Source organism: Fundulus heteroclitus, chromosome 7 (assembly GCF_011125445.2).
Source record: "Fundulus heteroclitus isolate FHET01 chromosome 7, MU-UCD_Fhet_4.1, whole genome shotgun sequence".
NCBI classification, from domain to species: Eukaryota; Metazoa; Chordata; class Actinopteri; order Cyprinodontiformes; family Fundulidae; genus Fundulus; species Fundulus heteroclitus.
Window position 1 is genome coordinate 18,371,305 of NC_046367.1, and position 17,564 is coordinate 18,388,868.

The window sequence follows — 17,564 nt, forward strand, 5'->3', positions numbered from 1 at the left end:
AACTCAACGTACTGCATGATTGTAAAGTGGTGAGAAAACAACATCTGGTCTTCAGATCGCTAGACGAAAATAGTGGGATTTTCTTTCAGATGTCACCTTATTAGGCAAACGATCATCTTTTGTGTAATTTAACCTCATTATAAATATAATTCTTGAATCTCTTCATTGTCCCCCGTACTGGGCTATCAACCATGGGTGGCCGTGCATTCTCCTCCATGCATGGGGCCTCGGCTGTGGAATCAGCTGCCTGAATCAGTCCGGACGACAGATTCCCTTATAACTTTTAAAAGCAGCCTGAAGACTTGTTTCAGAATCAGAATTAGATATACTTTAATAATCCCAGAGGGAAATTACTGTTTCAGTACAACCGCCATAACATACATCACAAACTTTTCAGGGGGAGACGATTTACTGAGGCCATGCTGCCAAGGACACCGCCTTACACGGTGCCCACAGGGCGCTGCCATTACTCTGTGGAAAGATAGAAGCCACACTAGGAAGGAAGAGGGAAAAACACATATATCACACTTTATCCTATTTACCAGGATACAGTTTGAGATATCAAAAACCTCAGCACGAAAAGCACAAAAAAGACAAGACACATAAGCAGAAGGTTAACATTGGAGACTTGTCGCGTGTAAGTTCATGAGATAAATGTGCGTCAGTAGTGTGTGCATGTTGTGTTTTTTTGTATGTCCATGAACGCCGTCCAGCTGCCTTTAACAAATAAGACTTCCCTTATGATTTCCTCGTTCTTATCTGCAATTTGTTGGCCATATTTTTTAAAACTATTATTTTAGATTTGTTATGTTTTTAATCTTAACCCCATAAATCTGGATAAATCTGTGGCGAGACTCCACATGTGGAGGAACAATTGGCAAGAGGAAAGCCATTATTGAAAGAAAGCCATAAGAGTCCCATTTGTAGTTTTCTACAAGTCAGGAAGGGACAGCAAATATGTGGAAGAATGTGCTCTGGGTGGAGAGACCAAAACTGAACTTTTTATGTGCAGTAGAAGACTTCATCCCTATAGTGAAACATGCTGCTGGCAGGATTATGCTTATGGTAAGATGGATGGAGTAAAATTCACGGCTGTTCAGGGAAATTAAAAACTGCTTGGCGCTGCAAAAAGAAAAGTATACTTAAAATATACATAAAAAGCTAAATATACAGCCAGAGTAATGGAATGGTTTCAATCAAAGCATATTTAAGTGGCCGTATCAAGGTTAGACACAGACCCAAATCCAGCTTGTTCCATTTTATAAATGGGCCAAAATTGCAGTCTCAAGATGTGCAAAAACAAACAAAAAAACATGTATTGCTTGTATTGCCGTTCATAGCTGATTGGAATCTATCACATAAAATCCCAATTAAATAAATCGTGTGTTTTGGTTCTAATATAACTAAATAAAAAAAAAGTGAGATAAATGTCTTTGATCAGCATCGTCCAGACATGTTTAGATGCTGAAAATGTCTCTTTTCTATTTATTTTTCTTTTTTGTCGGAGTGGAACTTTTTCTTCACCAAACAACCTGTGAAGTATGTTTGAACATACAAAAACATTTCTCTTTTGTCAAAGCGTCATTATGTAAGTCCTGGCAGAAACTCGTTCCCCTTTATGTCCCTCCGTGCGCACGGTAGAAACCGGAAGTAAGAGGAAAGCTCCGACCAACAACAAACACAAGCCGTGCACATGCATTTATTTCCAAGCCGCATTAAAAAATGGACTCAAGGAATTTAAGTAACCAGTCGAGCTGCGTGTTTTTTAACTCTCTCTCAGAGGACTATCGATGTGTAAGTAGCCGCTGTCAGGACGAAGGCGGCTTTAGCTTTGCAGCTAATTAGCCGCATGACAACGTTGCCTTTTAGGCTGCAGATTGGCAGCTATTATTGTTCTCGTTAACATCAGTATTATTTACCGATGTCTTTTTGTTGTTGTTGTGTGTGTGCGCGGTGATTCTCCAGCTGGTGAACTAATGAACGGAGTTTTGACACCTGCGTGTTTCCTCCTGCTAATAATAGCAGTGAGTTGCCAGGAATGGTGGATGATTAGCTTCATTTCACCGCTGCTGATTGCTGTCAGTTCAGCCCCTTTAAAGCTGCTGCTTCTGGCTTACATCCCTGACACGGGAATCCCTCTGAGTCAGCGCCTGTTTTTCAACTATAGTTTCATTAGCCCTAAAAAAAATGCGTCTGCGGACCTGATCAGCAATCATGGTGCGCCAGATGAAAGCAATGTTGTAAATATAAGTGGTTATAAGCTTCATGTTTCTGTATTAAAGCCCTCAATAACAACATAAAGGGGGGATTTTGCTTCCAAGTGGATAATAAAACAATCCACACAGTTTTTTTTTTTTAATCTATTTTTAGTCAGCATTCCTCCTCAGCTTTAATGTTGGCATTAAACTTGAACTTTTAATTGATTTTAATTGGGTTTTTTTCTTGTATGTTATGTATATACACCATACAGCATCACCTGATTTGAACTTATGAAGCTTTTTCTCTCATCCGCACTGTTTCCACACAGCAGTTACAGGTCGTAATTATAAATGATTATAACTTCTGTTAGTTTCTGGCTTAATTCTGGCTGGATGATTGAACATTTTCTCCCAGAAATGGTCGAGATTATATAAAAACGGGTTGGTTTCTTGGCACAGACGCGGTGTTCGAACGTAGTCCGTCCATTTTTCAACAGATCCGGGCTTTAAGCCGGCCTTCCAGGAAACATCAACTTTTCGTGTGCTTGAGATCATTGTCTCGACTAAAATGACCAGTAGTAATTTTTTGGGATTAAAAGGTCAGTTTAAGTGAAATGTGATAGAATTTGCAGACAGCTGCCGTATATTATCTGTCGATCCGAACTGCTTTATGGCTTTTTGATGAAAGCTTAGCTTCTGGTCACATCAGAACTTTTTGACCCATTTTTATAACACCTTTCGATATATATTCAAATATATTTATGTTATAAAAGATTATATGTATGTTTTTTGTTTTTGTATTTTTACTTTTTGAAGTACTTTTTGTCTATAAGCCTTTAACCAGTAATCCATGACTTCCTGCTTCCCCGTGGTAAACATGACGTGACCGAATTCCCCCTTCCAGCGAACAAAACCTGTCATTAGTCACGCTAAGAAATGGGAAATACAAGAGAAATCGTCGGTTATGTAAGGCAGATTTGTGTTGAGGCCGTGATTTGCTATAAATGGGTACTACCTATCTAAAGTTGTCAGAGCAATGATAAAAGCAAATATATAAAAAGCAGCTGGAACTGTGACAAGCAAGGCTTGATGAGGACCTAAGTGCTCACTGTGAATAAAATGGTAAATGGAGGCAAACAAATCTGTGAAGCTCTCTGGTAGGGACCTACCATAATTTTTTTTTTTCTGTTCAGAAATAAATGTAAGCAATAGAATAGAAGTTTAACCGTGATTCCAGCAATGGGCCCCGTGCCTCCACGTGTGCACGGTTTCAGAATGATTCGATGGACGGACGTCTCTGTTTCATAAAAACCGTAACCGTACCGGTGCTGCTTCTTTTCCCCAGACCGTCATCGATAATCAAAGAGGTAGAGGGATCGTGTTTTGTATTCTGTTGATTGTGCGACTCCCCTCGCACGCATGGCGTTAATCATGTGCGACGCGGCGGCAGAGATGTTCCAGATCTGAGCGCGTGGGCATGCCCTTCCTTGCTTTGCATGCAAGACGGCTGCTGGCCTTTTCATTTTCCCCCCGGAGCTCGCTGGACCGGGCCGTGGCTTTCTCATTCTCCTCATTCCTCGGTGATTCTCCTTTCATTTCTCGGCGCCTCTTGCCTCTGAGTTTAACGAACATGCAGAGCGTCTGGTCCTAGCTCTGCTCATTATCACATCTGCCTGCGCCTGTACTCCATGTGTCTCTCAGCTGTCACTTACCAGCAACCCCCTCCCCTCTCTCCCTCCCTCTCTCTCTCTCTTTGTCTGCCGCTTGGCAAAATAGGTCGGATTCGTGTGGATGTGACATCCGCGAACACCTTTGAGTACACGTCTCAGGTGTCGGTACATTGCAGCTGTTTATGTTTAGCGTGCCGCCGTACTCGGAGTGCAAATCTAATTTTGCTATCCCTCCCAGTCTCTGGTGTGTTTGCAGACACGTACACAAACACACACACACACACACACACACAGGTACGCTGGAACAAATGGCAATCTTGTCGTCCTGTTGGCGTCTAAGCTTGTGATTATTATGATGATAGTGCAGCGTTTGCTCTGCGCTCCTCGACGTGTTTTTCAGAGGGCTTTACCTCAAACAAATGCAAAACGCACGGCTAAGCCAGCCTGCCGCTTTGATATGTTGTGAGCCGCGGACTAATCAATTGTTTCTGTTTCACAGGTGGTGATTTTATCAGTGAAACGAGCCACGGGAACCTTCTCCTTACTCGGATGGTGAATATCTCTCCGTCTTTTTTTTTTTTTTTTTTCTCTCTTTAAATCAAATCAACTTAGCGCAAGAAGTAAGGGAATTTGTTTTGTGTCGATTTGGAAAGCCCGTTTATTTCCCCTTAAATGGTGGTGCCACATCTGCCACGCAAATTCATTTGCGGGTTAAGTAGCAGAATTGAGTATGTGGGTTGTGCTCGTAAAACAACTGGCCAAATCGTCTTTGCCAGTACCAAACAGGGTTTGATGGAGTGTGATAGCGTGGGGGCCACATCTTTCTTACTGGGAACACACTGCAGAAACGGATCTAAAAACAAGTAAAATGTTCTTAAAGTTAGTCTATTTGTCCTTGATTTGAGCAGGTAAATAAGATTATCTGCCTATTGAATGAGTATCTTTGCCCCTAAAATAAGATAATTAGACATCCTGCACTTGAAATAAGATGATGAAGATGAATTGTTCCTATTTTAAGTGGAAAAATCGTATTGTCACTGGATGAAATCACAATGCAGACATGGAAGCTGAGATGACGGTCTGAAACCGCTGGTTATCGCACATCTCCGCTCTTAGGGACCCAAATGTACCCCAAGGTGGCAGTGCTTGTCCTCACATAGCAGGGATTATCAGAGACATAACTCAGCATCCGGGGGTCGTCAGGACGGACTGGCCTGCCTGCGGTCTAGACCTGAACCCGACTGTGGGGATGGGGTCAGGACACCCACTGCAAAAACGGATCTAAAAATAAGTAAAATGTTATTAAAATCTGTGTATTTTCCCCTGATTTGAGCAGGTAAATAAGATTATCTGCCAATGGAGTGAGTATTTTGACCCCTAAAATAAGATAATTAGACATCCTGCACTTGAAATAAGACGATGGAGATGATTGTTCCTATTTGTAAGTACAAAAATCTTATTCCATTGGCAAGTCATCTTATTTACCTGCTCAAATCAAGGAGAAATACACTGATTTTAAGAACATTTTACTTATTTCTAGTTCCGTTTTTGCAGTGGGCCGCTCCCAACCTTTGAGGGAGCCGCTTGGGTTTGAGTTTTGTGTCCGAGTAACCAGCGCGTCACGTCGGCTGGCTTACGATAAAATGCTGGTTGACGAATGGGACGTCGTCCCACAGCAGAGCGTGACCAAGCTGGTGACCAGCATGAAGACACGGTGCCGCTATTCTCCAAAGCACTACGGAAGCCCATGTTTGTTAAATTAAATTAAAATTAAATTGTGTTTGGTTAAAGTTCAACTGATCTTCGATCCAATTAACAAACTGCAAGCGAGAGTCAGAGGCAGAATAAGCGGCTTGGTGTTGGCAGAGACGATTTGACATGTTTTTCATGGCTGCAACCCACATATTGGGATATATATATATATATATATATATATATATATATATATATATATATATATATATATATATATATATATATATATATATATATATATATATATATATATGAGCTTTATGCTACGCTGAGGTAAACCCAAAAGTTGCAAGGGAAAGTTTGCGTAAGTAATAGGTAATAGCGGCTTAACAAAAATGGGGACAATGTTTTTCTTCAGTAAAGCAAGTTAGTTTACGCCATTGTTGTTTAAAGGCTTAAAGCCCGAGCATCTGAGGTGCCTGGAAACATTATACCCGTTGGTTTTTATTCGGTAAAGGCCCGTTTATCATGAATCGCGCTTCTGCATCTGGACACAGCCGAAGAACCGGACATCATCCCACGAGCTCGGAGGAGATTTCCTCTGCAGCAGGGCCGGGGTGTTGCCGGGGCGGACGGGACACTTAATCATGACATTAACCTTTACAACCAAGTTTTAACCTTTCATACTAATCATGTCATAAATCCTACAGTCCCAAGGCTTTGAGCTCTTTTTAAATCTTAAGACGTGCTGGTGGGTTTTGGGTGTTTTTTGGGTTGCCGTGCCACACCCAGCGTTGTAGAGTGTGGCGTCTGGCAGTATGCAACGCTAACGAGGGGGGGGGGGGTGCTCTTATCTGTAGAGGAGGTAGCTGTAAGTTGGTTAAGTTGAAAATATTACATTAATCTGGGAGCTTTGGAAGTCCGGAGCGGGAAAGAAATGCTGAAAAAGCCGAACTTCTGAAGGTTATTATTAAATTAAATGGGACCGTAATGCTGCAGCCTGTGAATCTCATTATAGTTTCTCCTTCCCCTCCTCAGTGTTTTCATGCTGTTTGTAATCTGGCTGCTCCGACGGTATCACTCCCCGGCTCAGGTAAATTTGCACAACACCGCACGGCGCCTCTCTGCCGGTTCTCTTTCTTTCTGTCTTTCTGTCTTTCTTTTTTTTCCCCCTTCCTTTTCTCTGTTTGCTCCATTTCCGCTGGAAATCTGTTCAATTAGCCATGGTAAATCTTGCCGTAATTGAACCCAATTAAAATGCACAGATTAATGAATCGGGGGTGTTAATTGACTCACGGTCATTCTGTGATAGTGACTGCCGTCCCAGCTCTTTTCCCACTCTTCAAGCGAAGCCGTTTAAATAAACGTAATATTTATGCTGCGCCCCCCTCCCCCAACTCCCCCATCCCCCACCACCACACACTCTGCTGCTTCTGATTCCTTCCTTTATCCGGAGGGATTTAGCTTTCATAAGGAGTTTGTTTGCGGCGCTGCTGTGAGCGCCAGGCTTCAGGATGATTTGGGATTTCTGAGGCCGGTCCGGCAGGTCTGTCTGGTTCAGCCGCACGGCATGTTATCCTCGTAATCTGAAGTAAATGACGGTTTAGCGCGAAGCTCCGACGGAAACCCATTACCTCCGGACCACGCTGCTGAGAGCGACCTCGCATCCTCCGCATCCCCCCCCCCTCCTCCCCCTCCCCCTCATCTCATTCCTTCGCCTCTTCTTATACAACATAAACCTTCTCCTTACTTGCATCCTCTCTGAAAAGGTTATCTGTCAGTCAATAGTCTTTAGTGCTCTCAAGGCCCTCCTGCGCGCTTATTGTGTCGTCCCCCACCCCCACCCCCCCTTTCCCATAGCCTTGGCAGGGTCACTGCAAGACATGAATTGATAAAGGGCTGTGTGTGTGTGTGTGTGTGTGTGTGTGTGTGTGTTTCCCTCGCTGTGTGCAGCCAGATTATTACCGCCGCTGCAGGAAAATGTGAGCGGTGTGTGTACCACGGCTCCACTCATTACATCCCGGAGTCTACAGATTATTGATTTGTTTTACATAAAACGAGCAATTTCAGAGAGGAAACGGGCCGCAGTGATGATTTCAGCCGGTCGTCACGGGGATAGCATTCCCCGGACTTCCTGTAAAGAATAAAAAATAAATGATCAGAATCGTAAGAAGCGCGTCCGTCCGTCCAGTTGTGCATAGGCATGGTTGTTGTGTTTGTCCTCTGGGTCTCTGCGTTCCCCCTCTGATGGACTGGCAGTCTGCCCTCTTGCCCAATCACTGCTGGAGAAAGACACCAACCCTCCATCAATTCATGCATGCAGGCACATTTACCGCCTGGTTATTTACCGTCCGGTCCCAGCATCGCCCCCCAGCGCATAGGGAACTTCTGTACCTATACCCGTTTTTGGAAACGCGAAGCGGTAAAAGACTGCTGGACCGGGAAGTCTGCAAGTTCGCTTCTGGGGAAAAAAAAAAAAACGAGCGGCAATGCCGGCGCGCCAAGCCGTCGGCGACATCGCAGACGATCCCAGCCATAATTTGTCCCTCTTTGTAGGCGCACATAAATGCACTCAGGCATTCTCACTCAGGGTGTTACGTTTGAAAATCCCTCTTCATGTCTTTCTCTTAAATTTTCACGCCGCAGAAGATGATTCTCAGCCTGACTGTAGCCGCCTTCTTCGACAGCGCAGCATATGTCATGGTGAGTTACTCTTGTCTGTTACACTAAAAGCAGACTGTGGCTGAGTCTTTTTCTTTTTTTTTTTTCCCTAACGCATTCCCATGCTGCTTCTCGCTCGTTCTCCAGGGTGAAACCCATCCGGAGGGATCTCTGTGCGACTTCCAGGCCTGGTGGCTGACATACTTCGGTAAGACAGGCTTAAATTAATTGCTCGGCGGCGCGGTTAGCGCGAGTCGAGCAGCGATCTAACACACGTCTGACGCCTGGCTCATATATCCCCGCAGCAAATAATATTGCTTTGTCATTTCCGTTTGTCGCTCCAGAGCAAAATGTGCCAAACAAGTTGGGAGCTGCTTCCTGATTTGATGCGTGTCGTAGCGTGAGCCCCCAACACTACTTTATGGAACCAAAAATACGTTTTTTTTTTTTATGGTTTAACGATAATAAATACATTCCAAGATGACAATTGTTAAAGTATAAGTGAGTAATCCGTTACTATAATATGCTCGTAGTACGACCAGCTTTGATTCTTGATTCCCAGCGGGTCAGATCTGCTGCCTAAGGTCAGAGTTTGTTACAAACGGCCAAATTCATGATACACATTTATACGTTTTGGGCTTCTTAACTCTCCAAAGGGACGACGTATCGGCCTCGTGTTGCTCAAACACCAGCCGTCTGCGTCTGGGTTATTGATTTGACGTTTAGGGACTAAAAAGGCCCCCCGTGACGATGAAAAGAACAGTTTTAGACCTGAACCGTGGTTTTAGCTTCTTTAGTCAAGTTAGAAAAGGCACCGTGCAGCAGCTGGTTAGTTTTCCACGAGTCAGAGGAGGATGACGACGGCGTCAATAAAACTACAGAGTCTCTTGCAGGATAAATCATGCCCCCTTTTTACCCCAAATAACAGCCGTAAACTTTAATGCGTTTTATTCCCCTTCTTTATGGGCTGGGTCAACACAAAGTTGGCCATGATTTTCGAATCGGAAGTGAAACAATGCATCATCTTGAAAATTTCACGTTTTATAAAAAAAAAAAAAAAAAAAAAAAACACAGCAAAAGAACGTTGCACGCATTAGTGTGCAGCCAGCTGAGTCGGCACTTTGTGGAATCAGGTCAGGCGGCGTCGGCCGCTGCGAGTGGTCTGGAGACTCAACCTTCTGCTCAGTGTTTTGGGAAATAGCCGTAGCGGATATTGGACATCAAACAGGCAAATCTCGTCACAGATTCTCAGTTGGACCGGATTAAGGTCTGAACCTCCGTCTAATCATAAGTCTTTTGCAGGATCTAACGATGTTTTTTTTTTTTTTTTTTTTTTTTTTTTTTTTTTTTTTTTTTTTTTTGGACTCCATCCAAATCTCATCCTCCGCATTACGATACTTCCACCACCATGGAGATGACGTGTTCAGGGTGATGTGCAGTGTTCACTTCTTTGTCACACGTGACATTTCGTATATAAAGATTGTCTAAACGGACCAGAGCAGCTTCTCCCGCGCGCTTTCTGTCGTCTTTGGCTTGTGGGAAACTGCAAACCGGTCTTCTTAGGGCTTTATTCCAACTTTGGCTTCGTTTTCTCTCCTCCATGCGTAACTATTCGTTTTCCTGTTGGCGGATTCTCCCACCTGAGCAGCAGATCTCTGCAGCTCCTCCGTTTATCGCTGAAGCAGCAGCCTTTTTTTTTTTTTTTTTTGGCATGTTTCTGTTTCATTGAAGCAGACGGCTATGACTTCCTCCTGACCTCTCATTCCATTTATGATAAGAGAGTCAACAGCAAATTAAACACAATCTAAAACAGATCAGGGGGAATAAGACTGTAATCGTCTGATGCAAACATCATGGTGCCACAAACAAAAGATATAGTCTACACACAAGTACTCATACCAATTAAATTTAAACCAGGAGTTTAGTTTTAAACTGGTTCTTCTGACCTCTGTTAGCTTTTATTTGTGTTTTACTTTTGCTGTGTAAAACAACATGGGACCATCAGGCGCTCGTTGCTGAAGGTTTTATGACAAAGCGTGTTCTCACGAGGCAATCCCATCTCCACGATGATTTACGGGGTTTCGTCTGGGACAGAGTTCGGTGGAAAACGCAGGTGCAGCGTTGATCAGATGTAGTTTTAGGCTGTAGACGGCTCTGCACAAGAAGACGATAACCGTCTCAGGTTGATGACAGTGGGAGTAGGGCAGTTCCTCGTCATTATGAAATTGACTCTCTAATAGGCTTACATAAGCTTTCAGCTGCAGCCATCCAATATTACTGCTTTCTTGGCAAGGATGAGATTCTCTCAGTTTAAAACCCAGAAGGAAAAATATCACAGCCCTGTGTTTTTTACACTAAATCTGGTATTTTAATACATTCATCTAAGCAAATATATAGAATAACAATAAAGCCTTGCAAAATGTATTACTAGCTTATTGTCCAGAGTATTCAATCTTTTTTTTTTTTTTTTATTGCTATTTTTCTTTATAGATTGACGCAGATATCAGTTTTGACATCAGCTGACTTATTAGTCAGGCTGTCTGCTCAGGTAGCCAGCCTGCAGTCTGCTGCCGCTCTTTAGAATGCCGTTCCCTTAGAGGGTCATTTTTTAGAAGGGAAAAGGGTATTATGTATTTATTTATTTTATTAATGAAGCTCCCAGGCATTGTGCGATAAAAGGCAGGGGAGGTCACAGTGCAGCATTTTTCATACAGGTGGTGAGCTCTGCAGTCACCGCAGTGCTTTCTCTGGCATCACATAAGAACAAAAAAGAGGTTAAACAGGAAAACTTTGGTGTTTTTAAGCCTCGGTGTGGCCCCCTACCGGATGCAGACTTGTTGTCGTTCTGGTTATGAAAGCTGCTGTTGCTGTTGAACATTGTTGGACCAAACGAGCTGCATACTTCATGCTACAGCGAAGACCTTCAACACACACTGTTCCCAGGCTTACTGTAAAAGAAAAAGCATTTTAACATAAAAAAGGATGTAGAAAACAAAAACTTCTGTAATATGAAAGCTTGCGTGCTTGCAGATGATCAGAATGAACTGAGGTCTACTGAACTCCTTCAAACACTTTGAATCGTTTTCCTCTTGCTGACACTTTGAAGGGTGGAAGATTAGGGTGTGAATATCGTTAAACTCAAAATTTCCTGGAGTTTTCTTTAAACTTCGCCGGGGATACCTGCACTCGGGCGGTAAGTCGGACCCGGAGAGGCCCTGAATGAGACACCCCAGTGACTCATGGTCAACATCATCCTGTGTGTGAGGAGATGGTTATCGTTCAGTCGACTAAACAGAAGGTGGCCGAGTGACCAAGCGTTACCTGGAACCTGTGCAGGTGAAACTATGTTGCTATGCAACCAAGCGTTACCTGGAAGCTGTACAGGCGAAACTAAGAATAACATTCTTAGCAGTCGTGGCTCGGAATTTCTTTCCCAGGACGGATTTTTGTTCTTTGTATTTATAGAACTGGCGTTTCAGGTTTTTCTTTTAATTGGCATAAAGGATTCTTAGCTGCGGTTTGCATAAAATGCAGCGTTTAGCTGAGGCAGAATCATGCAGCGTAATGGCCAGTGAGCTGGTTCTAAAGGGCTGCGTTGAGTTTGTGTGTGCAGAGCTGAGGATCCTTCTCCCGGGGACAGACTAGTGTGCATAAACACGAAGAAGTCGAGCAGGAGAAGCGAAGCTCAAACCAGCTTTTAACTCGGACGGCCAAACGTTATTAAATGTGTGCGGAGTGACGGTAGACGGCGGGAGGAGGGCAGCAGCAGGCCAGGTGTAGGGAGGCTGAGCTCTGTGTCGCCAAGCTAGAGGAAGGCTTCTGCTGCTTTCTGGCTGCATAAGGCACATTTGCAACGACAGTAATTGTGACTTATTGTGATAATACCGCTTCTGGCTTAGTCATTGCTCATTTCAAACGCTCCTTAAACGTACGACGAGTGTGGGTGCTGCACGGGACGTTTGTGTTTGCGCGAATGCACACACACGTTTGTTTGCATTCAAATAAGCAGAAGCACACACACACACACACACACACACACCCTGGCTGTGCAGAGAGAGCGAAACATGAAGGTGGGAAAAGGCTTTAAGTGCTGAATGCAGTGGTTTGCAAAATTATTGTCTCTCGTTTTCTTCTCCTTACGACAACCTTCCTTGTGTCTAAATGGGATTTTGTTTCTAGGAGTCAAAGGAAATCTAGAGAGCTTTGGAAGCTTTTTGCATTCAAACATCTGCAGAAGAAAAGAAGAAAAGCATAGCCCAGAGCACGACGCTGCCGCGGCAGGTTTTCGTGATGGGTGGATTGTGTTTTGCATGGTCACCACAGACACTCAAAGTTGTTCTAATTTGACCAGAGCGCTTTCTCTCGTGTTTGCCGGGTCCCCCGCGTAGCAAACAACGAGTCCTTTAGGGTGCTCCCTTAAGCCGGGCATACACTGTACGAGTTTTTCAGCCGTGGTACTTATATACAGGGGTTGGACAATGAAACCGAAACACCTGGTTTTAGACCACAATAATTTATTAGTATGGTGTAGGGCCTCCTTTTGCGGCCAATACAGCGTCAGTTTGTCTTGCGAATGACATATACAAGTCCTGCACAGTGGTCAGAGGGATTTTAAGCCATTCTTCTTGCAGGATAGTGGCCAGGTCACAACGTGATGCTGGTGGAGGAAAATGTTTCCTGACTCGCTCCTCCAAAACACCCCAAAGTGTCTCAATAATATTTAGATCTGGTGACTGTGCAGGCCATGGGAGATGTTCAACTTCACTTTCATGTTCATCAAATCAATCTTTCACCAGTCTTGCTGTGTGTATTGGTGCATTGTCATCCTGATACATGGCACCTCCTTCAGGATACAATGTTTGAACCAATGGATGCACATGGTCCTCCAGAATGGTTCGGTAGTCCTTGGCAGTGACGCGCCCATCTAGCACAAGTATGGGGTCAAGGGAATGCCATGATATGGCAGCCCAAACCATCACTGATCCACCTCCATGCTTCACTCTGGGCATGCAACAGTCTGAGTGGTACGCTTCTTTGGGGCTTCTCCACACCGTAACTCTCCCGGATGTGGGGAAAACAGTAAAGGTGGACTCATCAGAGAACAATACATATTTCACATTGTCCACAGCCCAAGATTTGCGCTCCTTGCACCATTGAAACCGACGTTTGGCAATTGGCACGAGTGACCAAAGGTTTGGCTATAGCAGCCCGGCCGTGTATATTGACCCTGTGGAGCTCCCGACAGACAGTTTTGGTGGAAACAGGAGAGTTAAGGTGCACATTTAATTCTGCCGTGATTTGGGGAGCTGTGGTTTTATGTTTTTTGGATACAATCCGGGTTAGCACCCGAACATCCCTTTCAGACAGCTTCCTCTTGCATCCACAGTTAATCCTGTTGGATGTGGTTCGTCCTTCTTGGTGGTATGCTGACATTACCATGGATACCGTGGCTCTTGATACATCACAAAGACTTGCTGTCTTGGTCACAGATGCAAGGCAAGACGTGCACCAACAATTTGTCCTCTTTTGAACTCTGGTATGTCACCCATAATGTTGTGTGCATTGCAATATTTTGAGCAAAACTGTGCTCTTACCCTGCTAATTGGACCTTCACACTCTGCTCTTATTGGTTCAATGTGCGGACCGGAACGCTCGCCCCCCCTCCCCCATTAAGCTGAAATTCGGCCCGATTCAAAAAATGCTCACACGACTGAAGAATCGGCCTGAAAAGGGCAAAAACTCGTACAGTGTACGCCCGGCTTAAGATAAGATAAATAGTCTTTATTGATCTCACAATGGAGAAATTCACTCGTCACATCGGCTCATACAGGAAGGTGCAGAGTAGGGAAGGTGCATTCAGTTATATACAGTGAATCTTCATATATACAACGGATCAAAAAGAATACCAAAAAAATACAAAAAGAAATAGGAATGGGCATATGCAGGGGTCGCCGCTGCAGATCTCTACAGCTTGCACACAGGCTTGGCAGAGTTTTTATGAAGGACGCCCTCCCTGGCAAAATGCATGTAAAAACAGCAAATCAAATCTGCAGGTATACCGCGGGAAAAAAGGGTAGCGTTCATCTTCTCTGCTGACTGAACCCCCACCCCTCTTCCTCCTTCGCTCACAGCCGCTCTGTCTCCCCACCCACCGCCATCCCCTGGCCTCCTCCGGCGCCCCCCCCCTCCCTCCCCTCTACCCTCTTTAGCCTCCTTCTCTCCTGTTATCTCCTCCTGCGTTTCTACAGTTCATCATCATCTCCCCGTGAACCCCCCGCCTCTCATCCATCACCCTAAGCTACAGGTTTCCCTCATATTACTGCCGAACGGGCCTTCATTTATCAACAGCGGAGCGCCGGCGCGGCCCCGCGTGCGTTCTCGCAGTGCTAACGCAAGCAGGCACGTGCATGTTTGGACACGAGTGTCGCCGGCGGGCGGTGTGTGTGCGTTTGTGTGTGTGCGTGTGTGGAATCTGACCTTGGTGTTTTTCTCTCTGCAGACTGGTGTGCCTTGGCCTGGGTTTGCCTCATTACCCTGAACCTGTACCTCAACCTGGTCAGGGAAATGAGCACCGAGAGATTTGAGAAGTGAGTAATTTGGCCCACTGTCCCTTTTTTTTTTTTTTTTTTTTTTTTTTAAGAGTATGTGTTTAATATTGAATGCGTGAATTCAGAGTCTTTTTTTTTTTTTTAAAGAGCAAAAAGTGCGACAGAAGAATCAAACGAGCGACCGCTTCTTTGAAGGATTCCCGTGTGCTTTCCTCCGTCTCGTCCTCTGCTTGTGGTTTGCTTCCCGTTTTGTTTAAAGCGCGACCTTCTTCTTCTTGTGTGTTGGCGTTGCGCGCAACGCGTTCGGTCTCTCCCCGCAGAGCTCGGACAGACCCCTCCTCTTCCACCTCCTCTTTTTTTTTTTTTTTCTTCTCCTCTTTCGGCCAGCTGACGCTCTAATTGAAATGGGAGCGAGAGTGAGCCGTGAAGCGCGTCTTAATGCGCGCGCGGTGCGTGCTCACCCAACCGTCTCCACGACGTTTGGCTCCGTGTCGCGGTCGCTCATACTCCCATGAGCTCTTTTCAGAGCGAAGTGTGAATTTGCTTTTAATGTGTGTGTGTGTGTGTAATATTCACTCAATCTTGATACTTGGTGCCAAGCTTTATTGGCAGGAGACTTTTTTGAAATAAAGATGAAAAGCATGAAAAAAAACGAACCACCTTTATGGCAGATCATATCTTGTTTATGCTTTTCAGCTCTGGGGGGGAAAAAATGAGAAGAAAAGAGGGGGAAAAAAAAAAAAACGCCGTCTTATAGGCTTTACAGTGGGTTCCCCTCTACCACCACCCACGGGAGGTTTCCGGCATTGATTAGTAATAAGCCTGACAGTATAATGGTGATATAACTCAGAAGTAGATGGCTTTATGTACACCCCGGAAGAGGGAAGTGCGAGGCAAGAATCAGTTTGATTTAAAGCCACGCGTGTCATTAAACGTCGGGAGCGAGGAAGGGTGGCGGGGAGGGGGATTTGTTTCCGGTTCTTGTGTCCGGTTACCCGCAGCGGGGAAAAGAGGCAGAGGAGACGGAGGCTAAAAGGATGCAGAGGAGCTGTTGTCTGCCGAATGAGCTCTGATAACGTGCTTCCAAAACGGAGTCCGAGAAATGAAATATGAGACCAGATCTGGAACGTTTCTCCATCCATCCATCTTTCTAGGCAAGGCAAATTTATTTATACAGCGCATTTCAGTACAGAGACAACGCAAAGTGCTTTACATGATTAAAATATAGGAAAATAAAACAGAATAAAAGCAAGTTGGAATAAAATGTAGAATCTAAAAGCAAATATTAAAAACAATAGGACTACAAAGTTGAACTAATGATGTTTCAGTAAAACATTTTAACTAGAACAGTCAAAGGCAATCCCAAACAAATGTGTTTTTAATCTTGATATAAAAGAACTCAGGATTTCTGCTCTTGTTCCAGATAAGTGGAGCATAGGAACTAAATGCTGCTTCTCCTTGTTTAGTTCTGGTTCTAGGTATGTGGAGTAGACTGGAGCCAGAAGACCTTAGTGGTCTGGATGGTTGATACACTGATAACAAGTCTGTGATGTATTTAGGTGCTAAACCATTTAGGGATTTATAAACTAACAGAAGTATTTTAAAGTCTATTCTCTGAGATACAGGGAGCCAGTGTAAGGACTTTATAACTGGGGTTATGTGCTCTACTTTCTTAGTCTTAGTGAGGACTCGGGCAGCAGCGTTCTGGATCAGCTGCAGCTGTCTGATCCACTTTTTAGGCAGACCTGTGAAGACACCGTTGCAGTAATCAATTCTACTAAATATAAACACATGGATTAGTTTTTCCAGATCCTGCTGAGACATCAGTCCTTTTAATCCTGGAAATTCTAGGCTAAAATGACTGGAAAAACTCTGGAATTACGGCAGGAAGGACGTGTGAGGAACCTGCGGTATACGTTTCTGCGTTTTTTTGGACAGATGGGGCTCGGCTGCGCCTGCATGCGCAATTACCCCTCGGGCCCCTTTAACCCAGCCTTCCACCCGCGCGCTGGCTTTCACACCCACGGCATCGCTCCGACGCGGTCGACGGCTCAGCTCCATGCTTTATGAATGAACAAATCGCCAGAGGAGACGGAGAGCGGAGGCTTTATGATCTAAGGATGATTGAAGTGGATGCAAGAGAGGGTAGAGAGTCGGCTCGTGCGCGTGTGTGTGTGTGTGTGTGTGTGTGTGTGTGTGTGTGTGTGTGTGTGTGTGCGGCTCCACCGAAAGCAAGAATCCAGGGAAAGTGAGCGTGTGATGAGGGAAGAGAAAGATAGCTGAAGACGGAGGAGTGGGAGAGAAAAGGGTGGTGTGAGGCGGTGGGAAAATGAGATTGTGTCTTGCGAGGGCTGAGTGTGTGTGTGTGTGTGTGTGTGTGTGTGTGTGTGTGTGTGTGTGTGTGTAAAGCTGAGCGCAGAGCCGTCCTGCTGTGCCTCATTAAGCCCATGTTGTGTGCAGCTCCGGACCTCGTCATCTCCCCCTGAAAGGCCCTGCGAGGTGTTCGCCAAGCCGGGTTGGGGCGAGGAAGTAGCTCTCGACAACGATTTTCTGACAACCACGTCTCCCCCTCCACCTCCCCCTCCCCCTCCCCCTCCCCCTCAGCGTATTGCAACCATGTGCTGGCAGCACAGATTTCCCCCCCCCCCGAACATCGCGTCGCCTCTCTGGCTTTCTGTTTATTATTTCTTTTCTGTGGGCCTTTCTTTCTCCAAATGTTTCCCATTTCCTCCCACGGCTTCCCGAGCCCTCTCATGTTCGTTCCAAACACAACCTCCATCTGGATTCCCCTC

General features: G+C 44.9%; 1 protein-coding gene across 4 annotated transcripts in view; it reads left to right on the forward strand.

Annotated features, from left to right (window-relative positions):
• The first annotated feature begins 1,640 nt into the window (after positions 1–1,640).
• si:dkey-100n23.5 (cyclic AMP receptor 4) overlaps positions 1,641–17,564 on the forward strand; it is an 82,681-nt gene continuing 66,757 nt past the window's right edge. For 3 of the 4 annotated variants that reach the window (XM_012864468.3, XM_036139094.1, XM_036139093.1), the window contains exons 1-6: positions 1,641–1,794; positions 4,368–4,420; positions 6,602–6,656; positions 8,210–8,266; positions 8,372–8,432; positions 14,724–14,811. In XM_012864468.3, coding sequence (XP_012719922.2) covers positions 1,723–1,794; positions 4,368–4,420; positions 6,602–6,656; positions 8,210–8,266; positions 8,372–8,432; positions 14,724–14,811 — 386 coding nt within the window. In that variant the 5' untranslated portion in view covers positions 1,641–1,722. The remainder of the gene's footprint in view (positions 1,795–4,367; positions 4,421–6,601; positions 6,657–8,209; positions 8,267–8,371; positions 8,433–14,723; positions 14,812–17,564) is intronic. The other variant, XM_012864472.3, reaches the window with a different exon arrangement.